This window comes from Echinops telfairi, unplaced genomic scaffold, assembly GCF_000313985.2.
Source record: "Echinops telfairi isolate 266 unplaced genomic scaffold, ASM31398v2 ScPeMD7_1;HRSCAF=3_0, whole genome shotgun sequence".
Taxonomy (NCBI): domain Eukaryota; kingdom Metazoa; phylum Chordata; class Mammalia; order Afrosoricida; family Tenrecidae; genus Echinops; species Echinops telfairi.
The window spans coordinates 16,125,052-16,135,040 of record NW_022103896.1 but is presented as its reverse complement, the minus strand read 5'-3'; the positions used below and the strand labels follow the sequence as shown (position 1 = coordinate 16,135,040).

Here is a 9,989-nt window from a genome sequence, read left to right as displayed (position 1 = left end):
TCACTCCACTCACTCACTCCACTCACTCACTCACTCACTCCCTCACTCACTGCCAGGACTCCATTCCAACTCGTAGCCACCTTATACAGGATTTCTCAGGCTGTAACTCTTTACCAGAGCAGAAAGCCTCATCTTTCTCTTGCAGGGCAGCTGGCAGGTTTGAACTGCTGACCTTGTGGTGAGCGTCCACATTTACTTACAGTACCACCGGAATGCAGTGAGTTTAAAAACACCCTTCTGTTCACAGCATACACATCCTTCCGGGAGGGTATGGCTCCTAGGTCGACCTCCCCGGTAGCGGCAACATGTTCCCCATGCCAGCTATGGTTTGGAGCCTTTTCTAGGTATCTTATTTTCACTCAAGAAAAGCCTTGGTGGCCTAGCGGTTGCAAGTTGGGCTGCTAACCATGAGGTCAGCAGTTCGAAACTAGCAACTACTCCTTGACAGAAAGACAGAGCTTTCTACTCCCGTAAAGTGTGACAGTCTCAGAAACCCACAGGGGCAGCTCTGCCCTGTCCTACGGGGTCCCTGTGAGTTGGAATCGACTCGGTGGTTGTGAGTTTGGTTTTCTGTTTTTTTGTGGTTTCTTTTCACTCTGAAAATGACCAGTGTTTATGTCACAACGATCATCCTGGCCCCTATTTCACAAATGGGAAAATTGAGGCACAGGAGGTTGGGTCACTGGTCAGTCTTGGAGCCAGGCCTGGAACCTGGGTACTTTGCTGATACTGTAAAGCAGGGTTCTGGGCCACTGTGGGCCCAGTGTTTGCTTTGAGGATCTGTCTCAGTACTGTTGGCGTTTGGGATGAGGTCATTCTTTGACATGGGGACTGTCCCTGGGCACTGTGGAATGTTAATGCCAGTACCTTCTCCCCACCCACTGTCTCCATCCTCTGTGTGGAGATAATACAAACTGTCTCAGATGGGACCAACTATCCCTCAGGAAATTGCAGAAACACAGACGTAAAGGAGTCCCCCCTCCCACCCCCAGTATCCCTTGTCTCTGATCTTGGCTTCTCTGGGGGAGGCTCTGAGACGCAGTTCCAGAGTGAGCTGCGAGGGCCCTGGTGTTCTAGTCCGTGGCTACTTACAACCTGGTAGGCTTGAAAGGTGGCTCGCAGCTGCTTGAAGCTCCTCCTGGCCAGGACTTCATTGAAGGCAAGCTCGTCGGTGCCCCAGCGGCCTTCCCCTGCCTGGGGATCATACGCAAACATTGAGAAAAGACATCTTTTGCAAAGATGGAATGGGCAGCGTGGTATTTCCCGTCATGCCTTACTTTCCAGAAAACATAAACTACACATGAAGTAGCAGTTAAATGGTTGGGTGAGGCCCTTAAAGCTTCCTGCCCACACGTCAGACGGTTTATATTATGTTTATCTTCCCATGTTCCCCAACTGATCTCAGGGACTAAACCCCAGAGCAGAAGAATCAGAGCAATTCTTTTCGGTGAACTACGGAGAGCATTTTGAAAGAGCGAGATGTGTCTTCGTTTCTGAATGGGCGCCCTTACCTCCCGAGGAATTCTCATGTGCACACGAGCCAAACAAGAAACCCATTGGAAACAGTGCTGATAAGAGAGCTGAGCTGAGGCTGGCTGAGCCACACACTTACATCATACAGGTCTTTGGCATCCTGGCCAGCTAGATCTTTGTCGATGTCATCTCCCTCATCACGGTTAGCCTAAAAAAAAAAAAATTGACACATTGTCATGAACTGGAGTTGCTGCCTGACCACAGAAAACACGAAAGTTGTGGCGGGATTTCAGGGGTGTGGCCTGAAGCGCCACTGGGTCCCACGAGGCCAATGCCTGCTCTTTGCTGCCACCTTTTGGACACAATTGATAAACAGTGGGGGCTTCTGCCCCAGCGCTTGCTTCTCTTTGGGGGGAAAAAGAGTCTAGGAAGAGTAGCAAGACTTTGTCTTATATACTTTGGGCGTATTGTCAGGAGAGACCAGTCCCTGGAGAGGGACATCCTGCTTGGCAAGTGGAGGGGCAGTGGAGAAGGGGAAGGCCTTCAAGGAGATGGGTTGACACGGGGGCTGCATCCATGGGCTCAGGACAAGGAACAATTGTGAGGATGAAGTTGGACCGGGCGGTGTTTCCTTCTGTTGTGCATAGGTTCTATGGGTCGGAACCAACTCAGTGGCCTTAAGCACCACAACAGGGCCACTCAGAACCCCCACCCCCAGCCCCTGAGGCGTGGGCTGGAAGCCACCTGATGAGTTCATGGGAAAGCAAAGACTCTCCCTCCTAAAATGCCGGTTCCTTCACCGAGGCGCCCCATGCCGAGAGCCAGCCGTGAGAGCTTTGCCTGGTGCCTCACCTCAGCCCTGGGTGGTAGGCAGAGCCCTAGGATGACTCCCCAGTGACCCACGCAGCTGTATAATCTCTTCCCCTTGAGTGTGGGAGAGACCTGCAGCAGTGCTGGGATTATCACGGCTTCAATTACGCATGTTATACTATCTGGCAAAGGGGATTTCCAAAGATGTACATAAGGCCCCCTAATCAGGTGAATTAACCAAAGGGGGCAGATTATTCTTGGCGGCCTGACCTCATCATGTGACCTAACAAAGCTGCATGAAAGAACTCAGAGGGATGAGCTTCTTGTTGGGCTGAATGAAATAAAAAATATTTGGGGTGAACTGCCCTCGGGGGCCAGGTGGCAGGGAACTACCGATGGCTTCTAGGAGCTGGCAGTGGCCTCTGGCTGATAGCTGGCAAGAAAGCAGGGACCTCTGTCATAGAATCTAAAAACAAAACCAAAAAAAGCACAAAATAAACCCTCACTGCCATCAAAAGGATTCTGACTCATAGCGACCCCATAGGTCGCAGTAGAGTTCATCCTGTGGGTTTCTGAGGCTGTTAATCTTTCCCGAAGCAAAAAGTCTCATCTTTCTCCAGAGGAGCAGCTGGTGGGTTCAAACTGCTGGCCTTGCAGTTAGCAGCCCAACAGGTAACCCACTCTAACCTCAGTGCCCTTTCAGGCATACAAATACAAACTCATTGCCATTGAGTCGGTTCAGACTCTTAGTGACCCTATAGGACAGGGGAGAATTGCCCCTACAGATTTTTGAGATTGTAACTCTTTAAGGGAGTAGAAAGCCTTATCTTGTCCCTCAGAGCATTTCGAACTGCTGACCTTGTTGTTAGCAGCCCCACTCATCACCACTACACCACCATGGCTCCACAAGGAAATGAATATGTCAACAACCAGTGAGCTTGGAAGGAGTCCCTAAGCCTTAGGGAAGAGGGTCAACCCTGGCCAACACCTTGGTTTCATTCTGGTGAGTTCCAGCAGAAAACCCAGCTAACCCGGACCCCTGGGAGCCGTGGGGCTCTAAGTCTGTGGTGCTTCGGGACCCTGGCTGTGGGCGCTGTGATTTAGGCAGCAGATGATGGGCACGCCCCCTCCCTACCCATCTCTGTGGACGCCTCTTCTCTTTTGTGCAGTGCTCTGTAAGTGTGGGGCCCTTAATGGTGGTGGCTGTAAAACGACACTGATGTTGTCCATCTGGAAGCCCCGGGCGGGGGTCCTGGCCAGACCCATCCCGGCCACCCTGTTCCCACAGGAACCGGGAAGTCAGGGCAGAGGGCAGCGTTGTGTGGTGAATAAGCTCCACTTGAGGTCGGAGGCCCAGCGCTTGTTTCTGGGCAGTGTGAACCTTCTGGGGCCCGAGTTTCCTCATTGACAAACAGGGTGGTGGCGCTTTATGAGGTATTTCGTTAGAAACAATGGATTGCCAATGGCAAATGACTCAGCAGGTTGTTATTACAGGTGGGATCCCCAAAGAATACTATCACAATAGTTGGGCGGGCGCTCCCCCAATAAAAGGGCCATCAAAGAGGGGTGAGTCCAAATGCCTTGCGGGGTTTCCTCACCACTCAGGACAACCACAGGCTCTTACCTGTAGCAGAGCCACCAGGATTTTCCTTAGGTTTCCGCTGGTGTCGTCTTTGACATCAGACTCCAGGCTCCTGTCAAATACTTTTGAGGAAGAGAAGATTTTATTATCCTGGGTTACTTATGACATGAAGAATCTCCTTCTTCTCTTTTGCCTTCATGGGGGGTGGGGGGTGGGGGCATGGGGGGGATAGATATACCTGTAACAAATCGTTCGCCGGCTTACTAAGGCTCTTCCCGGCACACCTCAGCCTTCTGTTTATTGTGCTGAGTGACCGACACCCTTACTGGTTTCCAGCTCTGCTATCACTCAGAGTGCCCTCAGTAGTAAGATTTCCCCTTAGCCCCCCTTCCCTCCCCTGCCCCCCACACCCATCACCTTGGGAAATGAATGTTCTCTAACAAAAGATCACTTACACCTTTGGTAGGCCTCCTTAATGGCGGTGATTTCCTGGGGAAGGTAATAAAAAAAGATCAATATCACAAGGTGGGGCCAATCGATAAGAGGCGCAGGCAGGCGCCAGGGCATAGTCCAGTGGACGGCCTGACTTCCTCCCTCCTATAAGGGTCTCCCCTGGGGGTCAGGGCTAGGCCTGCAGGACGCCCTCCCCAGGAGGAGTGAGGGGGCGTGCTCTATGCCAACAGTGATGTGTGCACATTGTCTCCTGGTTTAAAGTGAAAGCCCAGCTAAAGGCACCCCTCCTCCGACAGTCCCCCCTCCTTCTTGCCCTCCCCACCCTCCGCACTGGTAGCCCCGACTGGAAGTTCAGCCTGTATCCTCCCAGGGGTGGTTGTTTTTGTTGGTTTGTCTGCATTCAAACACATGTGTATACCCTGCTGAGGGAGCCCTAGTGGTGTAATGGTTATGAGTTGGGCTACTAACCACAAGGTCAGCAGTTTAAAACCACCAGCTGCTCCTCACGGGCGAGTTGGGACTTTCTATTCCTGTCAAGAGTTACAGTCTTGGAAGGGGGTGCAGTTCCACCCTGCCCTGTGGGTCACTCTGAGTCGACATTGACTCGATGGCAGTGAGGTTGGGGGACAGTTGGAGAGCATCCAGAACTGCTTCACGTACGTGGTAGGTGTTTGCAGAGTGGAACACGGCCCCTCTCACTCCTGACTGACTTCCCTTGGGAATATGTCTTGGGGGATCCAGCTAGGCTTGTGGAGAGAGACACCTCATGTTTTTCAACTGTCCCCAAATACCGTTTCCGACAATAAGTCCCAGCTTCCTGCTGGTGGGCATTTAGGGTGCTTCCGAGTCTCTGCTACTTGAAGCAGGTCTTCTGTCAGCGGGCAACCTGCCTCCACAGGGCGAGAGCTTCTCCCTGGCTGTGTTGTTGTGCTGTTGTAACCGTGCTGTGCTGGCTGCTGGCTTGCTCACGGTGACCCCGTTTATCATGAAGCAGATCACTGCCAGACTTGCGTTGTCCCCAGGGGGGGTTGTAGATCACGCCCCTTGTGATCCACAGGTTTGCACAAGTGGATCTCCAGGTCTTTCTTCCTAGTTTGTTTGGAATCTCTGCTGAAACCCATTCAGCATCATAGCAACTTGCCAACAGCCCCCCACCCCCACCCCGCCCACTGACCAACAGTGGTGATTGTGTGAACCTGGGTCTGCTCCACAGGAAGTCAACCACTGGACCACCACAGGGAAGAACTGCTTTCATGGCAAGGGCCCAGGCCAGGCGCTGCCTTGGTTCCCACTTGAATGGGTGGTGTGCAAGAGCAGCCTGCCAGTGGCCGGCTGGTTCAAGTGGGCAGCCACGGGGGAGAGAAGACAGTGGGAGCTCTGGGCGGGGAGGATCCTGGCTGCTTGGCTTTGACCAGTAGGAGGAGAGGAAGGGTCAGTAGGGACTGACCACGTGTGCCTCTCCAGCCCCCCCCCCCCTTTCTCCTGCTTCCTGTGGTCTAGAGAGGGTCTGCTCCATTCGCTGGCTTGCTCCTGCTTTCTTAACCAACAGAATGATTGGTCCAAAACGAAAAAAAATCCATGTTTGTTGGTTGAGGCCAAGATATGGAAACAAAACCCAAAAGAATAACAAGAAAGCCAGACCCAGGGAGAAAAAGTCCGTCATCAAGTGAGCTGAGAACAATCACGATGAAGTCAACCTGAGTCCGGAAACCACCCGTGGCATCAACGCTCACTTCCGGTGACTCCATGTGGCTGGGAACAGGCTGGGGCTCTCCGTGCAGCTCTCAGCGGCTGACTTCTCTGGAAGCGGGTTGCCAGGCCTTTCTTCCGTGGCACCTCTGGTGGACTGAAACTTCCGGCGAAAGGCCAAGCACCTGCTGGTCCTGGGAGGCCTCCCGGAGCAGGAGCAGTGAGCAAGGAATGGGGAGCATCTGCTGGATGACACTGACCCAGGGCTGTGCTCGTGGTCACCCACAGCTGAGGCAGAGCCCCAGCCTGAGCCTCCGTGAGATAGAGGCTGTCCTCACTGCTCTGTGGGAAGAGAAGAAGCCCCCAGGGGCTTGGGAAAGGGCTTGGCGGCGGTCACTGGGTGACCTGTCCCCTCAGGAGACTGAAGCAAATGGCCCAGGCTGAGCTGAGCAGAATGCCCCCCTCAGGGAGGCTTCACGAGCCGTGTTAGCAGCCAGCCCTGTTTCGCGGGTTTCCAATTCCAGCGTCTGTCTGCTTCTTACTGGGCACTTCGAGAATCTCAGGGATTTCCGGCATTTTCCTCACAGGGCCTGCATGATGGAAGGCTGTGGAGGAGCGGGGTCTCCTATTGATGACCTGCGGCGGCCCCTCTTCATGCTTGACAAGTCCCTTGGTCTTCTTGGCATCAGAAACCTAAGAGAAGCATGGTCCCCTCGGGACTGTAACATGTGTGCTTCCCATCCCCTCGAGCAGAGGGACCAGGACTGAGGCCATCACCGTTTTGTTGGTGGTTTGCCCTCAAGGGCGGTCATGTATCAACCAACTACACAGGTGTGTTTGCATAGCCAGGGGCGCCGTTCTTGCTGGAAGACCTGCAAAGTCAGGCTGGGAGGGTGGGGTGGAGCTGCCTCCTGAATAAAGCCAGTGCCCTATTCAGAAAGACAAGGTGCGGTTGGACCAGCCCTTCCTGAAAGGACGACCTCTGGGAGACTGTGAGAGGCAACCCCCTGAGAGTCCCAGGCTTGTTTTTGCCCAGATCCTTGCTCGCCCCATGGGTAGAACCCAGGGTGGCGGTGGGGGGGTGTGCGAGGTGGAGCTTCCCGGGCACAGCTCTCTGGCCGGAGTGTGGCTGCTGCTCTGGGACCCACCTTATTGGAGCACGTGCACAGGATCTCAATGAGCACTGCCTCGTCCGTGCCCAGCCCCTTCATGGCCTTCTGCAGCTGCCGGGCGGCGAACTCACTGGGCCGGTCCAGAAGGGCCAAGGCCGCCTTCTCAAAGTTCCCGCTCAGCTCGCTCTTGAGCACTTCCTCCAACTCCTGTAGGGACACAGGAGACAAGCAAGAGACTGAATGGGACAGCTTCCGAGGACAGGGAGAGCTGTCTGCTTTCCCCCACGGCGCGGTCTCAAGGGTCCACGTGGCACCTTGCCCGGACACACAGGGAGAGATCGCCGCAGGAGCCACACAAGAACGAGGGACCTGCTCTTGAGGACAGTGATGGACCTGTCTGTCTGCAAAACGCTGCTTCCTTACCAGGCCCTCAAGACAGCCTAGGGAAGCAGACCAGAGCCGCGGCAAGCTCCCCACTGACTGCACCCCAGGAAGGGGTGGACATCCCCCCAGCCCTCAGCTAGGAAGGGCTGGAAAGCAGGTCTGTTATCTCCGGGGTGACCTTTACCATCCAATCTGGGATACTTTCGAGAGGGAATCCCCACAACCCACTGCTTTCCAGTCAGTTCCAGCGCACATTGTGCTTGGGCTCTGCGTGGACGGGGAAGGGGGCTGGGTGTACCTACACTCCCTCTTGCCCTGGCTGTTCTGCCGGCGAGCTGTGCCACCCAGCACGGGGCTGGCTGCGGAGCTCAGGGCCTGCCCTCAGACACAGGGACTTGGTGCTGGCTGCGCATCTCTAACGTCTCCGGGTTTTGTGAGTTTGCCGTTCTAGGCTGTCTGTTTGGCCGTCCCGGTGATGGAGACCCAGCCGAGCCCAGCCTACGCGGGTTCTTCCTTGCCCACTGCTCAGTCACGGGGCCCTCACAGCCAGCTTGCTTTCTCCGCTTCTTCATGGAGGGGTAGGATGTGCAAATGAAAGGGTGAGAGCACAACATGGTCGCTGGTCTTCATTTTGCAAAATGAGAATCCCCATGCTATTTTGTAAAGGTTACATTGTATTCCTTTTATATGAATAAGGACCTAAGAATGGGGTTGGCGGAGAATACTGAAAGTACCAGGGACTGCCAGAAGAACAAACAATCTGTCTTGGAAGAAGTAAAGACAGCATGCTCCTCAGGAGCCAGGATGGTGAGACTTTGGCTCATGAGCTTGGGGTGTGTTCTCAAGGGCGTCCCTGAAGAAGGGCTTCCTGTATGGCAAAGCAGGGGGTCATCAAAGAAGAGGAAGCCCCTCAAGAGAGATGGAGTCTCACAGCGGCTGCCACAACGCGCTCAACCATTGCCAGGGCGCTCGGTGCAGGACTGGGAGGAGTTTTGTTCTCGCTCATCGGGGGCCATTATGAGCTGGAACCAACACAACAGCACCTTCACATCCACCACAACAGCGCATATGAGATTTCTGCACAGAAGAGCCCAAAGGAGGCAAACAAACGAAATCAAGCCAGAATGGAAAGAAACAAACAGATGAGAAGGGAAGGAAGCAAGAAGGAGAGGAGGGTTTGGATGCGTGGGATGGTTTTCCTTGTTTCCATGTTCTCGGACGGTTACTTGTCGAGAATTTCTCATTGGCGAAGACAGCTGAATAAGCGAGGGATCCCCCTAGGTTTTCAGAGTCACCTATGGAACATTGGTTTTCCGATCACTGGCCTGTCTGTAAATTAGGAGCTCCGGTGGTGGTTAAGCACTGGGCTGCTAAGTGAAAGGCCAGTGGTTTGAACTCACCAGCCGCTGGGAAGGGAAAAGATGAGACTGTCCGATCCTGTAAAGATTGACGGTCTCGGCAACCATGTGGGGCAGCTATTTACTCTGCTGCTACAAGGTCACCATGAGCCAGAGGCCACGCACCAGCAGCAGGTCAGCTGTAGACCGGTCTGTGCAGTTAGTCCAGACTGAGTGGCAAAAAGTGAGTCAAGGGTTGGACAGGAATATTGCAGTTGATTTTTTTAAGTGACTTAAAGCCTATTGATTTTACCGGCTATTACATTAGCCCAGCAGGCTCAGCTTTTCGGGAGAATTCAGTGAAAGTTTTAAGTGGTCATGTTTGTTCCTTAATGACGCCAGTCAGGTTTTAGGGACACTCCCCCTGCCCGGAGATAAGAGAGGCCACGCCTGTGTGCCTGGGGGCCTGGGACCGGGGAGTCACCTTGCTGTACGTGGCCTTGTACTTGTGCTTGATTTGTTGCCGCTGTTCCGAAGTCCTGCTGGCTAAGATCTCGATGATGGTGGCTTCATCGGTTCCTGGAGTGCAGGGGAAAGAAAGGAAGCCACAGTGAGCAAGGAACGAGTTGGGGGCCAGGTTCAGACTGAGGGAGCTGGGTTTCCGAGCTTAGAGGCCTAGAGGGACCCTTTTGTGCTGATGTCCTGTGATGTGCGCCGTATGTCTCCACTGACTCAGAATAAATAGCCACTGAGCCCCGCCTTCCGTGACACTCAGTGTTGCTGTGGGAAAAGGACAAGTAGGACCTGGTCTTTAACGCCACTCATAGGTGATACCTATATGTGTACCTGTATATCTCTGTCTGTCTATATATCTACACATATATCTGTATTCATCTATATACACATCCATATATGTGTGAGGAGGGCTTCAAATGTTGGTTGAAAAGCCCCATGTTTTAAAATTTCCGTTTTCCATTACCTGATTGAAGCCCCTCACACCTCTCTGTGAAAAATGGGAAAGGTGCCTTGGTGATGCATCAGTTAAGTGCTGAGCAGCTAGCAGGGAAGTTGGCAGCTCCAAGCTCCCCGGAGGCTTGGGAGAAAGATCTGAAGGTCTGCTTTTGTGTAAGATCAGCCCGTTGCTGTCAC

General features: G+C 53.6%; 1 protein-coding gene across 1 annotated transcript in view; it reads right to left on the bottom strand.

Moving 5' to 3' along the window:
- The window catches only part of ANXA13 (annexin A13), a 28,372-nt gene that overhangs the window by 17,409 nt on the left and 974 nt on the right, over nucleotides 1-9,989 (bottom strand). The window contains exons 2-7 of the mRNA XM_045287033.1: nucleotides 9,325-9,419; nucleotides 7,156-7,326; nucleotides 4,321-4,354; nucleotides 3,908-3,987; nucleotides 1,613-1,681; nucleotides 1,093-1,194 (exon numbers count right to left, since the gene is read on the bottom strand). Coding sequence (XP_045142968.1) covers nucleotides 1,093-1,194; nucleotides 1,613-1,681; nucleotides 3,908-3,987; nucleotides 4,321-4,354; nucleotides 7,156-7,326; nucleotides 9,325-9,419 — 551 coding nt within the window. The remainder of the gene's footprint in view (nucleotides 1-1,092; nucleotides 1,195-1,612; nucleotides 1,682-3,907; nucleotides 3,988-4,320; nucleotides 4,355-7,155; nucleotides 7,327-9,324; nucleotides 9,420-9,989) is intronic.